The sequence below is a fragment of the Apium graveolens genome, chromosome 5 (assembly GCF_009905375.1).
Source record: "Apium graveolens cultivar Ventura chromosome 5, ASM990537v1, whole genome shotgun sequence".
NCBI classification, from domain to species: domain Eukaryota; kingdom Viridiplantae; phylum Streptophyta; class Magnoliopsida; order Apiales; family Apiaceae; genus Apium; species Apium graveolens.
Window position 1 is genome coordinate 101,657,197 of NC_133651.1, and position 19,779 is coordinate 101,676,975.

Sequence of the window (19,779 nt, forward strand, 5' to 3'; positions counted from 1 at the left end):
CGAACTCTATTGGGTCGTTCAAAGAATTAAGTCAGGCTTTTATTAAGCAATTCATCAGCGGGAGAGTACATGAGAAAAGTTCAGCATCTATTATGAGCATTGTGCAGGGAACAAAGGAATCCTTGAGAGACTACCTGAATTATTTCACAAAGGTGGCTTTAAAAGTCCCAGACCTTGATGATAAGGTAGCCATGATAGCACTGTAACAAGGAACTAGGGATGAATTTTTCAAGATGTCCTTAGCCAAACGCCCCCTTGAAAGCATGTTGCAGCTCCAGGATAGGGCAGGGAAGTACATCAAGGTGGAAGAGAGTATGAGGAAGCGGTCGTGAGCAACGAGCCCGTAGGAGGCAAGAAGCGAAAAACTGATCTGGAATATATTGCTAAGGATAAGTATCCTAGAACTGAGGAAAATACTGACTCAACTCCCAAGAGAGTAATGAGCCCACTTGAGGCAAGAAGCGGAAAATTGATCTGGAGTATATCGCTAAGGACAAGTATCCTAGAACCGAGCAAAACCCTGATTCAGCCCCCAAGAAGGGAGAACCTGGGCAAAAGTTCACTGAATACGCTAAGCTGAATGCTCCTAGAAGCCAGATCTTGATGGAGATCGAGAAAGGTCGAGATATTTGTTGGCCTAAGCCCTTGAAGACTGATCCTGCCAAGCTAGATAAGAGCAAGTATTATAGATTTCACAAAGATGTTGATCATGACACCGATGAGTGTAGACAGCTGAAAGATGAAATTGAGTTTCTCATTCGAAAAGGAAGATTGAACAAATACACTGGAGAAGGAGGGGATAGGAATAACAATGGAATAAAGAACTTTGAAAATCGTAGGAGGGACCAAGACGATCAGGGGTGGAATCCCCAGCCTAGAGGACCGATTATAAATACAGTCTTCGGAGGACCACGATCCCGAGGGCCTATGATAAACATAATTTTTGAAGGACCAACTGCTGCTGGGTTATCCAAGAACTCCAGGAAAGCCTATGCCCGAGAAGTTATGCATATTGTTGGGGAAGCCCCGAAGAGGGCCAGGACAGGAGTAATAATGTCTTTTGATAATTCTGATCTGGAGGGTGTGAAATTTCCCCATGACGACCCGTTGGTTATAACCCCGATAATAGGGAACAGCCCAGTGAGAAGGGTCCTTGTGGATAATGGTGCTTCAATGGATATCTTGCTCCATGACACCTTTTTGAGGATAGGATATAATGACTCCCAATTAACCCCAACTGACATGCCAATATATGGGTTTACGGGAGTGGAGTGCCTCGTAGAAGGGATAATCAAGTTGCCAACAACCATAGGACAGGAACCAAGGCAAGCAACTCAGATGTTGGACTTCATGGTGGTGAAGGCTAGTTCGACTTACAACGCTATCATGGGAAGAACAGGGATACACATCTTCAAGGCAGTCCCTTCTTCCTACCAATCAGTTATGAAGTTTCCTACCCAGGATGGGATTAGAGAAGAGATAGGAGACCAAAAAATGGCTAGAAGCTGTTATGTGGCCTCTTTGAGGGCAGATGGAGTTGGGGGGGGCAGGTTCTTCCTATTGAAGATCTGGATATCCGAGAGAATGATGAGAAAAGAGGAAAGCCAGCAGAAGACTTGGTTTTAATTCCTTTAGCCCCCGAAGATCCTGAGAAGGTGACTTTTATTGGAGCAACGCTCGAGGAGCCCCTTAGAGGGAAGTTGGTGAAATTTTTGCAAGAAAATAGTGACGTATTTGCATGGTCAACAACTGATATGCCAGGCATAGACCCGGAACTGATTACTCACAAGCTGAATATGGACCCAAATCGGAAGACAGTGAAACAAAAGAAAAGAAGTTTTGCTCCAGAAAGGGAAGAAGCTATAAAACAGGAAGTGGAGAAGCTCTTAGAGGCTAGTTTCATTGAGGAGATTCAATTTCCAGAGTGGTTAGCAAACCCTGTAATAGGTAAAGAAGGCCAATGGAAAATGGAGGATGTGTGTGGACTTCACTGATCTAAATGATGCATGTCCTAAGGACTGTTTCCCGTTATCAAGGATCGATACTTTGATAGATGCCACTGTTGGGCATGAAATGCTGAGTTTTATGAATGGATTTAGTGGATACAATCAGATTAAGATGCACAAGGATGACATTCTAAAGGTATCATTCATCACTGACTTTGGTGTTTATTGTTATCTTGTTATGGCATTTGGTCTTAAGAATGCAGGAGACACCTATCAAAGGTTGGTAAATAAAATTTTTAAGGATCTTATTGGCAAGACTATGGAAGTCTATGTTGATGACATGTTAGTCAAGAGTCTAGTAAAGACTGATCATATAACCCATTTGAGGGAAGCTTTTGAGGTCCTGAGGTACCACAAGATGATGTTAAATCCTACAAAGTGTGCTTTTGGAGTAGGATCAGGAAAATTTTTGGGATTGATGGTCTCCAAGGGAGGGATCGAGGCCAACCCCGATAAGATAAAGGCAATCCTGGACATGAAACCACCAAAAACTGTCAAGGATGTTCAGAAGCTCATAGGAAGGGTTGTTGCGCTGGGACGATTCGTCTCCAAGTCAGGAGACAAGTGCTTGTCATTCTTCAAGTCACTAAAGAACATTAAGGACTTTGTATGGAGTGAGGTAAACCAGAAGGCATTCGAGGAGTTAAAGCAATATATGGCCCAGGCCCCACTGTTGGCCAAACCAGCTTTGAATGAAGTTTTATACTTGTATTTGGCCGTTTCAGAGAGTGCTTTGAGCGATGTGTTGGTTAAGGTGGAACTGAAATTCCAGAAACCCGTATACTATGTCAGTAAAATTCTGCATGGTGCTGAGTTGAATTATTCAACTATTGAGAAATTTGCTATAGCCTTGGTAATGGCTTCAAGAAAGTTACGTCCTTACTTTCAGGCTCATCAAATTGAGGTACTAACAAATCAGCCCCTGAGAAATATCATTCATAGTCCCAAGGCTAGTGGGAGGTTGATCAAATGGGCAATAGAGCTGGGAGAGTTCGACATCAAGTATAAGCCACGAACGGCAATAAAAGACCAGGCATTAGCTGACTTCGTGGTGGAATATACCATACCCAACCAAGAAGTCGGGGGGCATGAGGATACCATACCTGAAGATAAGGAAGTTGATAAGGGGGACAAAGAATATGATGATAAGGAGAAAGAATATTGGGTTCTCTATTTTGATGGAGCATCAAAAACAAATTCAAGTGGAACAAGATTGGTTTTACAAAGCCCTGATGGGTTCTTGATTGAGTATGCCATGAAGTTAGACTTCCCGACCACAAACAATGAGGCAGAATATGAAGCCCTGATAGCTGGTCTCGGCCTAGCAGGGACACTTAGAGTCAAGAACTTAAAAGTCCGTGGAGACTCGAAGTTGGTCATATCCCAGGTAAAGGGAGAGTTTGAGGCAAGGGATGATACGATGGTTAAGTATGTCCGCGTAGTAAGGGCTGTGATGACCCAATTCGATGAATGCTATGTTGAGCACATTCCAAGGGAGGAAAATGCTAAGGCAGATGCATTATCAAAGTTTGCTTCATCTGAGATAGAAGAAAGTTCTGGAAGTGTATACTTTCGCGTTTTAAAAACACGGAGCATTGATGTTAAGCTTGTGGCTCCTATAGGCCTGGGGACATCATGGATAGATCCCATTAAGGCTCACATTCAAACCGGTTGGTTGCCAAATGATGCTACCGAAGCACGAAAATTGGTTGTTCGAGCACTAAGATACTCTTTGATAGATGGAATTTTGTATAAAAGATCTTTCGTGGTTCCCTACTTAAGGTGTCTCAGGCCCGAGGAGGCACGCTTGGCTCTTGAAGAAGTACATGAAGGCATATGTGGGCAACACTTGGGGGGCAGGGCCTTAGCTCATAAGATAATCCGCTTAGGCTTCTATTGGCCAGAAATGATGGTCGATGCCAAAGAATATGTGAAAAAGTGTGACCGCTGTCAGAAGCACGCACCAGTTGTTAGACAACCCCCCCGAGATGCTGACCTCCATCAACTCGCCCATCCCCATTACTATGTGGGGAATGGATATTCTGGGGCCTTTCCCCATGGCCACGGCACAAAGGAAGTTTTTGATTGTAGCCATTGATTATTTTACCAAGTGGATTGAAGCCAAACCCTTGGCCAAAATCACAACTAAGCAGGTTGCACAATTCCTGTGAGAAAATATCATGTGCCGGTATAGAATTCCCCGCATCCTAGTCACTGACAATGAAACACAATTCAACAACGAGGAATTCAAGAAGTACTGTGAAGAAAATGAAATTGAGTTACGGTTCACCTCTGTGGCTCACCCACAAGCCAATGGACAAGCAGAAGATGTGAATCGAATAATCCTGGATGGACTAAAGAAGAGGATCGAGAAGTCGAGGAATAAACTGGGTAGATGAAATACTCCCAATACTATGGGCCTATAGGACTACCTGTAGAGTCATGACTGGAGCAACTCCCTTCATGTTAGCATATGGGGAAGAAGCAGTTGTTCCCGTAGAGATATCACATTCCTCTCCCAGGATTCAAGCTTTCATTGTTGAGGAGAATGAGGAAGGGCAAAGATTAGCCCTGGATCTAATTGATGAAGTCCGAGATGAGGCACATGCGAAGATAGTGGAGTATCAGAAAAAGGCTTCGTTCTACTACAATCTAAGGGTTAAATAAAGGTTCTTCAAACAGGGTGACTTAGTCTTGAGGAAGGTGGAAGCTTCTGGTGTAGGGCAGAAAGGGAAGCTTGCCCCAAATTGGGAAGGGCCATACAAGGTCAAGAGTGTACATGGTAGAGGAACCTATAAGCTGGAGACTATGGATGGTATTGAAGTCCCGAGAACTTGGCATGCACAAAACCTAAAGGTTTACTATGTATGAAGCCATTAAACATGATTCTCACTTGTCAAAATGACAAGTAGGTTGAAAAGCACCTTGAAGCTTTGCTTGCTTAGGATTTACATATTTTAGATTTATTTTTGAAGATTATTCGGAGTTGTGTAAGGGATGAATCCCAAGAGTTGCCATAAACTTATTTTACAATTGTTTAGTTCATTTTATCATAGAACTGTTTGGTGCATACTATATATGGTTGAGTTTGCTTATCTATTTTAGTACAATTACGAGGAAAATAAGGGACAGCTTTTAAAAAGCTAGCAAACTAATAGTACAAGTACTTGAAAGGGATAGTAGAAAAGCAAACAAATAACTTAAAATAACATAATAAACCCTGAAGGGTAATAAGTTCCCAATACGAATAAGTCAATACATAAGAAGCCACGATGGGCCAAATAAGGAAAACAAACTACTCAAGATCCTTAAAAAAGTCATCATCAATGTTTCCCTCATCGACAGTAGTAGAAGGGGGAACGGGCTTATCTCCCATAGGATCAGCATCTCGAGGAGAAGCAACTGTGACCTCAACGGAAGTAGTGAGAGTAGGAGAGAGAGGAATATCATCGAGAAGAGGCTCTTGCCCAGGAATAGCAGGGACTGGATAGGCTGCGAGAGTCACCTCCGGGATCTTCTTCTCAATCTCCTCCACTATCTGCTCCCAGCAGCTAGAAAAGGTCTCCGAGAAGTTAGCATCGTACTCAGCATTCAGGACATCTTGAAAGTCCTGAGATGCCTTATACTCAGCTATCACCTCATCTCGGGCCCTCTGAGCATCCAGCTCCAGCTTACGAACTTTCTCCTTTTCATCCGCCAGCTCCTTCTCTACCTCACGGAAACGAGTGAAGTTGGCCTCGGAAGCCTTGAGGTACCTCTCCCTATCTCTCTCAGCAATAGTCAGGCTAGTCCTCACATCCTTCAGATTGTGAAGGGCAGCCTGAAGATAGGTATTCATTTGCACGAGCATATCCAAATACAGTAAGTAAGTATGAAAGAATTGAAAAACAGTCAAAAAGGAGACGAGGAAGAGGCTTACAGAAGCCACGACCTGAGCACCCAGACGCTCAATCTGTAGGTCATCAGAAGACTCTACTATCTCAGCCCTGTCACGAGGCGTAGTCACACTCTTGGACCAAACAGCGGCAGCCTCGGAACTCCCTACCACGGTGTCCCTCTTCTGAAGGCCCCAAGTGACGGTGAAAGGAAAGGTATCCTCATCAAGACTAAGGGGCCTCTGGGATAAAAAGGTAGGGACGGCCTCCTTAACCGCGACTGAAGGGCCGTCACCAATCCTAACCCGCTTGTCATGGTGGGTCTCAACAGCAGAGCCCTTGGCAGCACGAGCCTCTCGCTTCTTGAAAATCGTGTCCAGAGCTGCCCTAGATGCGAAAAGATATAGGCACGTAAGAAGAAGGACAAAATAAGAAATTAAGAAAATAGAATAAAAGGGGAAAGAAATACCCTCGGGACCTAGGTCACTTAGACCTAAATTTTGCAAATTACCCTCTGAAAGGATGAGAGCGCAATGATGCAAGTTATCAGCTGTGATAGCCTTGATGGCCGCATCCTCATCTATCCATAATTATAGGTCTCTTAAAGACCCGTCTATCCTTTTTGAGAAGTTGGGCCTGAAAAAATGGTCCCAACCCTCCTCGAAATCCAGAAACACATAAAACCACTCGCTCTTCCAAGTTGGATACGAGTCAAGGTTGGTGCCAGAAACAAAGCAGGAGCGGGCCAAGGATTTATAAACTATTTTGACCCATCCTTGGTCCTCAGAAGTATTTACAAATTTAAATAAATAGCGAAAGACATAAACATTGGGCTCAAAACCGTGTTTACGTGATTGGGCCATATAACAGTGAATGAAATGCCAAGAATTGGGTGTGAGTTGGGTCGGATAGACTCGAGCTTCAGCCAAAAGGCGAAAAACGAAAGGATGAGAAGGAAGGAGAAAACCAGCATAAAAGGTTTCTCTATAGACCCGAATGGCCCCAGGCTTTGGATAACATGCCCTATCATTTGGGCCTGGAGCCTCGGCCCTATAAGGGTGAGAAATACCAAAGAGGTGAGCTATGGTACCTACTTGTTCTGAACCAAATCTAGAAGGGTAATTATATGCATCTAAGTGTAATATGTTAGGAAAGGCTTGCCCGAACTCGGTTAAAAGATCTCTAAGAGAAATAACTGAGGAATGGACAAGAGATTTTTTTACCTAGGCTGACCCTAGATGGACGGGAGAACAGCTTGGGGAACCTGGGAGTGAGATGAATCGGAATCCGCCATGGATGAAGACTGGAACCCAGAAAGCTCTTGAAAATAATCGAAGAAGATGAAGATTCAAACGGAATCTTCAAAATGAGCCCAGAAAGCGGTGGTGTAGATGTCCTTCTAAGGCCTCTTGGCTCTCAGCAGTCCACTCTTGACTGAAGCCCAGAAACGGGGCTTCAGTCATGTACTTCTTCAGTTGTTCGAAGGCCTCTTGGCTCTCAGCAGTCCACTCGAAGTCCTTCACCTTCTTAAGGGTTTTGAAAAAGGGTAGGCATTTGTCTCCAGACTTGGAGATGAACCTCCCTAGAGCTGAAATTCTTCCTGTCAGCTTCTGAACGTCCTTGATGGAGCGTGGTGGCTCCATGTCTAGAATGGCTTTGATCTTGTCGGGATTGGCCTCTATCCCCCTCTTAGAGACCATGTGACCCAAAAAATTTTCAGACCCAACGCCAAAAGCACACTTGGCTGGGTTTAACATCATCTTGTGGTGCCTCAGCACTTCATATGCCTCTCTGAGGTGACTAATATGATCGGCCTTGCTTAGGCTTTTGACTAACATGTCATCGATATAGACCTCCATGCTCTTCCCAATTAGATGGGCAAATATCTTGTTTACCAGTCTTTGGTAAGTAGCTCCTGCATTCTTAAGTCCAAAAGCCATAACAAGATAACAGAATACACCAAAGTCGGCTATGAAAGATACCTTGGGGGTGTCATCCTTATGCATTCTGATCTGATTGTAACCACTGAAGCCATCCATGAAGCTTAGCATCTCGTGTCCAGTAGTGGCATCGATCAGGGTATCAATCCTTGGTAGGGGTAACAATCCTTGAGACAAGCATCATTCAAGTCACTGAAGTCAATGCACATCCTCCACTTTCCATTGGCCTTCTTAACCATTACGGGGTTGGCTAACCATTCAGGGAATTGCACTTCCTCTATAAATCCTGCTTCTAAAAGCTTCTCGACCTCCTGTTTAATGGCTTCCAGCCTATCAGGGGCATAAGTTCTCTTCTTTTTCCTTACAGCCTTTTAAGTTGGATCAACATTCAACCTTGAGTTATCTGGTTAGGGTCAATCCCAGGCATATCAGCTGCTGTCCAAGAGAATACATCTATGTTCTCTTGGAGGAAAGTTGTTATCCGACCCTTCAAAGGCTTGTCCAAAGATGCCCCAATGTATGTGACCTTTTCCGGGTCTAAGGGATCTAAGGGAACTGGGATCAAGTCCTCCGTTGGCTTTCCTCGTAGCTCGTCATTTTCTCGGACATCCATGTCTTCTCTGGGGAGAACCTGCCCCCCAGTTCCATCGGGCCTAAGTGCTGCAACATAGCAACTGCGGGCCATTTTCTGATCTCCTCTTGCTTATCCAACACCGTTTCTAGTTTTTTTTTTTTTTTTTTTGAGATAAACGTACTTGCATTAATTCAAATCAAAGGAAAGTACATCAAATAAGAGATTGGGAGCAACATCTTCCCACTCTTGAGAGTCTGACATAGAACGAGACACTCTAGCTAACAAATGAGCGACTCCATTCGCAGACCTAGGTACAAAACGTACTAGCACATTCTCAAAGTGCTTAAACAACGCAACACAGTCACCAACAATAGAATGAAAGTAGGATCGTCCTGTATCACCATTAACCGCATCTGCCAACAATTTAGAATCCATCTCAAAAACACAGCGGCGGAAACCATACTGTTTTACCCATGACAGAGCCTCTTTAAGGCTTATAGCTTCTGCTTCCCTGGGTGTCCAATTTCCTCTTATCTGTTTACACATTGCCCTTACAAAGCTGCCCCTTTCATCACGTATTACACCACCAATACCCTGGGTCAGATTACACCGTTTCTAGTTGGGAACTTCAGTACCATGTGGTAAGTGGAGGGAACAGCCTTAAAAGCATGGATCCCTGTCTTACCCATGATTGCATTGTAGGTAGAGGCTGCCTTGACAACCTGAAAGTTCAACATTTGTGTGACCTCCCTGGCCTCTTCCCCGATAGTTATAGGAAGTTGTATTTCTCCCACACTTTACATTCCACATGGTTGAACCCGTAGATGGGTGCGTCAAATGGAGTTAGCTGAGAGTCATTATAGCCCATCCTTATGAATGTATCATGGAACAGAATGTCCACGGAAGCTCCATTGTCCACTAGGACCCTCATAACATGACGATTTCCAATTATCAGAGTGATAACCAGAGGATCATCCTGAGGAAATTTCAAACCTTCAAGGTCTGGGTCACCAAATTTAAGTGTCATCTCAGACTTGGAACGCTTAGATGGTTCCCCAACTATGCTCATTACTTCTCTTGCATATGCTTTTCGGGAGTTCCTTGTTGTGCCAGCTGCTGTAGGACCCCACGAGATCATATTAATTACCGGCCCTCGAGGCTGTGGGTTGCGATCTATGTCATTACCCCTCCGATCATCATCTCTTCGATCATTATCTCTCTTCTGGCCTCCGGCCTCTTCACCCTTGGTGAAACTGTCCAAACTTTCCTCTTCGGATCAGATACTCAATCTCATCCCTGAGTTTCCTACGATCGTCAGTATCATGACCGACATCCTTGTGATACCTACAGTACCTATTCTTGTCCCTCTTCTCGGGGTGTCCCCTTAGTGGCTTCAGCCATTTGAAGTCCTTATCCTTCTCAATTTTCATAAGGATTTGGCTCATTGGAGCATTCAGCCTTGCATATTTCAGCGAACCTTGGTTGCTGATTCTTCTTAGAATAGGAGGAGTTAGAGTTTTTGCCAATTCGTGGATACTTGTCATTGGCATCATACTCCTGATCCGTCTTCCGCTTATTGTTCCCAGTAGGTTCGTTATTCACAGCCATCTTCTTCATACTTTCCTCCACCTTAATATATTTCCCAGCTCTATCTTGGAGCTGCAACATGCTTTCGGGAGGGCGCTTAGCCAAGGACATCTTAAAGAACTCGTCTCTAGTCCCCTGCTATAGGGCTATCATAGCTACTTTATCATCAAGATCAGGGACCTTCAAAGCCTCCTTCGTAAATCGATTCAGATACTCTCTCAGGGACTCCTTTACCCCTTGGACTATACCCATGACAGATGATGAGCTCTTCTCGTGCACTCTGCCACTTATGAGCTGCTTGATAAAAGCTTGACTCAAATCCTTAAAAGATCCAATAGAGTTTAGGGGAAGACGACTATACCACCTTTGATCCATGCCCGATAGGGTTTGAGGGAAGGTCGGACACTTAATAGCGCCGTTAACGGGCTGTAACAACAGGGCGTTAGAGAATATCCTAACATGATTAGCGGGGTCGCCAGTACCATCATATGCTTTGATGGTGGGCATCTTGAACTTTCTTGAAATACGAGCATTCATTATCTCATCAGTGAATGATGGTTTGGATCATCAGGATCACCTAGGGGCATGAGATCACATGGATCAGCCCTTGGGGCAGCTGCCCTTCTTGGTATTGGACCATCTAGGTCTATGATTGGAGGAGGATTTCTCCGCCTTGGAACAAGTGGGGGTCTTGGGGCCAGATGTGTCTCCAGGTCTCGCTTCAGCCTTTGGATCTCTGCTTCATGAGCCCTGATCCTTTCTTGAACATCTTGGGGATTCATTCCTTGAGTACTCCTAGAGCGTTGTTTAGTGTCAGCCATCGGCTCCTTGCCAGCACGCCTTCTTCTTGGAGCAACATCATCATCCGATGACTCGGAGTCTCTTTCAGTATAAGGCCCAGAGAATTCTTGATCCTCCGAAATAGGAGCTAAGCCACGTATGTATTGAGGCGTCCGCCCTTGTGCTTTACCCCTATCAGAGTGTCCACTCCCTCCTACTTCAGGGTATAGAGGCGTCCCGTAAGGGGGGTTAGTGGTCACGATCGTCGAGTACTCATACCCAGTGGGTCGAGAGCTCACAGGTGCATGCACCTGTTACAATTGGGGATTCGTCCCTTGAGGAGCCGGGGGATTCGACCCTTGTGGCTGAGCCTCAGTTGCCCCTACCAGGGCTCCTCCTTGGGGGGAGGCATAAGTTGAGTGCGGTGGCACCTCCACCGTTGATGCTATTGTTCGCGATGGGACATGAGTGTCTGTCCCACCACTGTTTCTGCTCCGTGTGTTCACCATGGTTGTTGTAAGTTTCCCACAGACGGCGCCAAATGTTATGGAATAAAAACCTGAGTACTTTAGTATTTAATGCTAGGGTTGGTGAGTTTTGAACTTTAATGGCTGCTCTTGCGTTCGGGACTATCGGTCATAGCAAGATGCCTACGTATCTCTGTGTTGTAGTGAATCAAGCCAAAAACGTAGTTCTAGATTGAGGGGTAGAGCCCTTTATATAGTGGGGAGTCTAGGGTTAGACTTCTGTTGGGAGACTTGGTGGACAAGTCTCCAACTTAGATGGTGAATAGGATTCCTCTTGGGGAAGGGGATCCAGAACCTTTGATGTAGGATTTTGAGTCCGTTTAGAACACATGTCTCTGCTCTTCCAGCCGTATTGGGCCTAGTCCGTGAACAACTCGTGTTCGTGGACTTGGATGACCTCCGCTGGTGGGCCTTGGTTGTTTGGGCCGTCGTAGGTCTGTTACGAAGCTTAAACCAGACAGGCCTGCTACGAAGCTTGGACCAGATAGGTCTGTGTTGGACCTTTCGGACAAGAAGCCCAAGTGCAATTAATGCGATATTAATGTGTCTTTAGGACGTATTTTTATCCATATCATTGTATCTTTATGACGTATTTTTATCCATATCATTGTGTCTTTATGACGTATTTTTATCCATATCATTTGCCCCCCAACTTCCGTGAGTATTGCTCAAGTTTTCGTGGAAGTTATAATGGTCTAATCGCGATCGGGGTACTTTTGCCCTCCATATCATATATATATGTATATATATATTCGGTATTCTTTTTTCTTATGATAATCATAATTAAGATTACGATCCATCTATTTGTTAAGCATAAATTTCGGTTGGATGATAAATTTTGTGGATGAAAGAAAATCTCACAATCCCTATCCGTTTGAGGATATGTATTTCGAAATTTTTATTAGAGGAAATATTCATCATTTTTGAAAAAATAAAAAGATAATAATCAAGCTAACAAGTTAAATGAATCGAACTCATGATTGTTCAAATATATCTCATTAATATCCCACAATAGCTCAATACACAAAAAATTTTATCCAACAAAATGTCCTATAAATTTAGATGCTCGATCATAGTGCAAAAGTACGTTATAAGTGTAAACGAGCATATCAAAGAGGAATTTAAAAATTGTATGCTAATTTATAATTTATATAGATAAAGAAAATTATTTAATAAATTACTAATATTTATAAAAATATGTACTCCAGACTCTAGTAGACTATGAAATCACGTCTGATAGCTTTTAAAATTCGTAAAAAATGACAGCAAATAAAAGGTGATGCATCCATTCCAGATACAGGAGGTCTGAGAGCACAATATAAACCGTTAGATAAAGTTGGGAAACGTGTTAATTATAGATGAAAAGACCCAGTGCCTTGTTCTTCCCTCTATCTTTGCCACGCTATCAATTTACTTTGACTCCAATACAGTTGTCAAGATATAATTAGATGACGTGGGACCCTGTTGTAATAATATTGGTTATATATGCCCCCTATATTACGGTCTTCTAAGTACACTCTTCTCAGTAAATAATCAAACCCCTCTCTCCAAACCCTAGACAAGCGGGAAATCTCTCTCTCTCTCTCACACACAAATCTTTCTACCGACCAGTTCTATATCGTTCTTATTTGTATTTGCTGTGTTGCATGATCGTCGAGATGGCATCAGCTTGCATAAACAACATTTCATTATCACCGGAGAAATTTCTGGACTGCCCGGCGACTTTTCCGGCGTACGGATGGTTAAGTCCTCAAATGACATTCGGGCGTGATGAAGAAACATCAAAGCCTACTGTTAGATCTACAAAAACAGAAGATGACGACAAAGTGGAAGCAGATCAGTGTGATGTTATCGGAGATTTCGAGTTCCGGCTTGATTTTCCGGTTACAATGTTACCGGCCGACGAATTATTCTCCGACGGGAAGCTAATGCCGCTTCAGTTCCGGCAATCTGAGATTTCGTCGGAGGTTAGGCTGCCGGATACTCCGAAAGTTCACCGGAGCTGCGAGATTGCCGGAATGGATCCGTACTTGTTTTCACCCAAGGCACCGAGGTGTTCGAGTAGGTGGAAGGATCTTCTAGGGCTGAAAAGGCTCTACCAGAACAACAATGTTAAGCTCGAAAACTCGAAAACTCTGACGACTCAAACTCAGACTAATACTAATACTAGTACAGGTTCTGGTACAGGTGCTGCTAAGTCGCTTAAACATTTTCTGCATAGAAATTCAAAAGCTACTCCATCATCTTCAATTGATCCATCTCTAAGCCTCCCTTTGCTTAGAGACACTGATAACGAGTCGATTTCAATATCGTCTCGTTTATCTCTATCATCCTCGTCCTCTGGCCACGATCACGACGATCTACCTAGGCTGTCTCTTGATTTGGATAAGCCTCACAGCAATTTTTCACAAAAGCAATTCCAGAATCCACCTAGAATTAGACTAGTAAAAAACAGGAGTGATTGCAAAATCAACAAAAGTCCAATGCGAAGACAAGTAGATAATAATGCCACAGCAGCAGCAGCAGCCCGGGGAGGACTATCGTTGGATAGTCCTCGAATGAATTCATCGGGGAAAATAGTGTTCCAGAGCTTGGAGAGGAGTTCAAGTAGTCCGAGTAGTTTCAATGGAGGTCCTCGGCACAAGCACCGTGGAGTGGAAAGGTCATACTCAGCTAATGTTCGAGTTACTCCTGTTCTCAATGTGCCTGTTTGTTCGCTCCGTGGATCTTCAAAGTCAGGTGGCGTGTTCGGGTTTCCCCTTTTCTCGGGGCCTCCACACAAGAGAGATAACGGTACCGGTACGACCGGGAGCCGTAATCATCACCAGCAGATTAGTAGCAGCAGCAAGAACAAAACGGATCGATCTTCCTAGTCAATTAGAGAGTCTAGAATTGGTAATTAAGTTAACCATCACTACCTAACAGTGCCTTTCTATTTGAGTGTCTAATTTTTGCAAGCTACTAGGATTATGTACATTGTCAACTCCAATGCTAAATTCTAATCAAATTGCCTTGTTAAACCTAACGGAATTGGAATCTCCGTTTTTTTATCCGTTTCGAGAACGGTGTGTGTGTTAAACGCGCCGGGGAAGGGAGATTTATAGAGGGGAGGGGAGGGGGGGGGGCAGTAGTACTGAAGCAGCAATGTAATGGAAACATGTGAGTGGCATGTTAGGTGTCTGAAATAATCTACTTTAATGCCTTTCTTTATTTGATGAATTAGTGTTTTCTAGTGGCTGAGCTTCGGAAATGATGCCACTACACATCTGAAAAATTTTCAGAAATGGCCAGCTCTGGTGATTATATATAGATTATCCTCCATCTATATTTGCATATCAGTCTCGTTCCAAACTTTTCTTTTAACTTACTCATTATATATCCTGGACTATAGCGTAATTGTTTGTATCAGGAGCAGATTAATATGTTTATCTTGACACTCTTTGTCCCCTAAATGGCCTTATGAAGCTTCCTGGATGTCCCCTCCCCTCTAAGTTACACATTTTTGCAATGTTGTATGCATTTGAAAAATTCGAATACAGAACACTCATCTCCAAAACATATTATAATCCCTGGAGTTTTCCTTGCTTAGATAATAGTGGATTAGGACAAATGAGATTAACAATTGTAATGTCTTTCACATTTTGTAGCTTTATAATGTTTAAACAATGATATAACTCCATCAAAAAACATTAAATTTCCGCAAAAAAATTAACACAGAAAATTAACATGAAAAAATGAAGTCACATCACTATATTCACACTTAAAGTTTTGATTTTAGAATTGTTTATGTCTATGAAAATTTTTCGCTAACAGTTTTGTCAGCTATACGTGAATGTGAACTAGCACCCTTTTTTTAAAAGCGGTTAAACAATCTTTACATTTTGACACCGAAACTATGAAAAATGTAACACATAATGTTTCGAGGAATAACCTTTTCCTCTAATTACGGCCACATAATTACATTCGCTTAGCTGGGCATCTCCAGAGATGTGCTGCTATCATCTCGTCAAACGACTTGACCCCATTCAGAGTTCAAATAACCCTTGCTAACTAGCAGTTCAAGTACCTCTTAAGATTTATAGGGAATAGACTCAGATACATAAGTATCTAAATGTATATGGTAGAGGTACTACCAATTCATCCTTACAACTTGTTATTATCACATTGAATACACTTCGAGGGATCTCCTCTCAGGTGTATTGGGTTCCCGCTGTTGATGAATTATGATGGGTTACCAGTCTCATCCCCAACCTCGACTTAAGGAATATAGCATTCTCAATCCCTTTAGTCAGCGGATTAGCTATATTATCCTGAGTTTCTATGAACTCTATAGCAATAATCCTATCAGACACAAGACCCCTTATAGACTTTAGTCTAACTTGGATGTGTCTCTTTGTTTTAACATTATACTTTACACTTCTGACTTTGTCGATAGTTGTACAGCTATCACAATGAATAGAAATTGCAGGAAGCGGCTTGCTTAGTACAGGCAACATACTCATGAGTCCATGTAACCATTCAGCCTCCGTCCTCGTGGCATCAAGTGCACACAACTCAGCCTCAAAAGTAGATCGAGTAATCAAAGTCTGTCTAGAAAACTTTCAGGACACTGCTCCACCCGCAAGGGTAAACACATATCCAGTCACTCCATTGGAACCAGATTTCTTAGCTATCCAACTTGCATCACTGTACCCCTTGAGTACCCCCGAAAATCTCCGATAATGCAAGCCAAGGGAAATAGTTCCCTTCAGATATCTAAGAACTCTATCCAGTGCCTCCCAATGAGTCTTGTTTGGACAGCTTGTATATCTAGCCAACTTAGACACAGAACAAGAAATATCTGGCCTAGTCACATTAGCAAGATATTGCAAACTCCCAATATTCTAAGAATACCTTAACTGAGACACATGAACTCCTGAACTATTCTTGACTAAGGAAACTTTTGAATCATATGGTGTACTAGCGATTCTACAATTTAAATAACCATACTTCTCAAGTATAGATTTCTCTATATAATGAGACTGTGACAAAGTTATTCCATCAGTTGACTGAGTCAACTTGATCCCAAGAATCACACTAGCCTCACCCATATCCTTTATCTCAAAGTGCCTCTTCAAGAAACTCTTTGTCACGTTAATAATCTCAATATTGGTTCCAAACAACAAGATATCATCTACATACAAGCACACGATCACAAAATCATTACCTCTAACCTTATAGTAGACACACTTGTCACTTTCATTAACTAAAAAAAAATCGGAAGTCTAAAACAGTTTCATCAAACTTTTTATGCCAGTCTATAGGTGCTTGTTTAAGGCCATAGATGGACTTGACTAGTCTACATACTTTCCTCTCATTACCAGAAGCAACAAATCCCTCAGACTGATCCATATAAATCTCTTCTTCAAGGTCACCATGAAGAAAAGCTGTCTTTACATCCATTTGATGCATGATAAGACCATGTACAGAAGCCAATGCAATAAGCATTCTGATTGTTGTCATTCGGGCAACTGGAGAATATGTATCAAAATAATCAATGCCTTCCCTTTGCCTAAAGCCCTTAGCAACTAGCCTAGCCTTGTACTTATTTATTGAGCCATCAGGGTTTAGCTTCCTCTTGAAGATCCATTTACATCCAATAGTAGAACACCCTGGAGGGAGATCAACTAACTCCCATGTTCCGTTTGAAACAATTGAGTCAATTTCACTCTTTACAGCGTCTTTCCAATGCCTTGACGGAAAGTTAAAGGCTCATCCTCGACATTGTAAGTGATAAAGTCACTTCCAAAGTCCTTGACTACCTTTGCACGCTTACTCCTTCTAGGTTCCTCTATATTTTTAGGAGTAGAGCTACTACCAGGATCCACCCCCACATTTGTCATCTTTTCCACATGATCAGGAATAGAACTTGATGTGTGAGTGGGATTATCCTCAGAACTACCCAAAGATATATCAGTCTTCATTGGGAATACTTCCTCAAAGAAAGTTGCATCACGAAACTCAACTATCGTATTCGCCACAATACCATCTATGTCAGATTTTAATACTAAAAATCTCATAGCAGTTGTGGTTTCAAGATAGCCCAGAAAGATAAAATCAACAGTTTTCGGACCCAGTTTCTTTCTCTTGTGTTCAGGGAAAAGCACCTTAGCAAGGCACCCCCACACACAAAGATAACTCAAACTTGTTCTACGCTTTCTCCATAATTCATATGGTGTCTTGTCCATATGTTTCAGAGGGACTCTATTCAGAATATGGCAAGCCGTATTCAGAGCCTCTCCCCACATGTACTTAGGCAATCCAGAATTAATTAGCATACTGTTAATCATGTCTTTAAAAGTTCTGTTCTTTCGTTCTGCCACCCATTATACTCAGGTGTGTATGGTAGAGTAACCTCATGAACTATACCATTGCTTGCGCAAAATTCATTAAACAAGGTACTCGTATACTCACCACCTCTATCATACCTCAAACATTTAAGTACTTTGCCAGTTTGTGTTTCAGCTTCATTTTTATACATAATGAATTTATCTAGTGATTCATCCTTATGTTTAAGCAAATAAACATAACAATGTCTACTACAATCATCTATAAAGGTAATAATATCTACAGTGATCCTTAGTCAACACACCACCAAATTCACATATGTCTGAGTGCACTAAATCTAACAAGTCGGAATCCCTAATAATATTATGAAAAGGTTTCCTTGTTTGTTTAGCAGTTACACACACTTGACACTTAGATTTCTTATCAATGGCGTACTTTGGAATCAACTCTAAATTCATCATATTCTTTAGAGCACCAAAATTTAAATGACCAAGTCGTAAGTGCCACAAATCAGATGATTCTACACAATTAACAGAAGGTGCAACACTATCATTAATAAAACCACCCAAAACGGGTTCAACATTTATTAAAAACAAACCATTAGACAAGTAACCCTTGCCAAAGAATGTACCCGTATGAGTAATAACTACTTTATTATATTTTAAAGAAAGTTCAAAGCCGTTCTTAACTAAACAACTTCCACTTATAATATTTCTACGAATAGAGGGAACATGATACACTCTAGTGAGAGATATAATCCGCCCAGAAGCAAACTCCAGGTCCACGTTTCCTATTCCAAGCACTTGTGCAGCACTAGCATTCCCCATCGTCACTGTCACTCCATGACTGTTGATAAGATACAAACAAGCTAATATCAGCACAAATATGTACATTAGCTCCAGTATGAATCAACCACTCATGTGACAGATAAGTGGAAAGTAGTACAGGGTGGTAAGTAACATACCAGTCATCGGTTCCAGAGGCAACAACCTCACCAATGACCATGTTAGCTACTGGCCCACTCGTGGTTCCAAGTCCAAGTACAGTATTTGCTTGAGCTACCACTCCAGCTTTCTTTGCTTTCTTACTTGGACAGTCCTTGCTCCAATGACCAACCTGTCCACAAGACCAACATGATTTGTTCGCCTTTGGTTTCTTAGCCTTGTTCTTGTCAGGTTTAGTGTTAGTCTTCTTAGTGACTACCTTTCTTTTCTGTCCTATAGTCACTACATTCACCTTCGAGCTCCTATGTTCCACAGGCAACACATGTCCCTGTTTGGACTTGTGCTGCTCCTGTACAGAGATGTCCAACATCAAGTTAGTCCATGTGATCTCTCCTTTCTGTCTTTTCAGGGAGAAAGCAAACTCTTCCCAAGACTTAGAGAGCTTTTCAATCACAGACATCACTCGAAACTTCTCAGGCAAGACCATATCGGACTCACCCAAATCACGAACCAACATCTCAAACTCATGAACCTGTTCAGTCATGGATCTCCCATTTACCAACTTGAAATCAAGAAACCTAGCCACAAAATACTTCTCAAGACCTTAAGAATCAGTATTATGGGTTTGGTCCAGCTTATCCCATAAGACTTTAGCAGTATAGACATCTGATGAATAAACATCGAGCAAGGTGTTCTCCAAGGCTTCCAAAATGGCTGCCTTGGCCACCTCATCCTTCTCAGCCCATAAAGCATAAACCTTAACAAATTCAGCTTTCTCTTGATCCAACCCAGGAGGATCATACTGTACCACTAATCATAGATCCTTAACCGTTAACCAGAGCTTCGTCTTTTTCTGCCAAAGAGAAAAAAGAAGCTCCACCACTAAATTTATTAGGCATACCCGATAAATCAATTGGATGGGGAAAACGATACGTGGTCCAGTCAATGGTAGTAGTACCACCAGAACTAGAACCAGTCTCAACAATTTTAGGAACATCAACAGTTTCGTTAACCATCTTGCTAATTAATTAACACAGATAATCTCTTCAAGATTGTTGGGTATAATTCTAACTACACAGCAACAATGGGCAGTTATATATATAATAACAAGAACATAGCAAATAACCAACTAACGAAACAAAACACGAAGGCAATAACAAACTATAAAGACTGTAATTGACGAAGAAAGTAAAGAAAACTTATCTCTTATCGCTTAACA

The 19,779-nt window shown here is 42.3% G+C and overlaps 1 protein-coding gene across 1 annotated transcript; it reads left to right on the plus strand.

The window, feature by feature from the left end:
- Positions 1-12,741: 12,741 nt before the first annotated feature.
- LOC141724324 (uncharacterized) lies at positions 12,742-14,640 on the plus strand. The gene has a single exon (XM_074526423.1). It carries the CDS (start codon positions 12,936-12,938, stop codon positions 14,160-14,162), a length of 1,227 nt encoding a protein of 408 aa, XP_074382524.1. The 5' UTR covers positions 12,742-12,935; the 3' UTR covers positions 14,163-14,640.
- Positions 14,641-19,779: the final 5,139 nt, after the last annotated feature.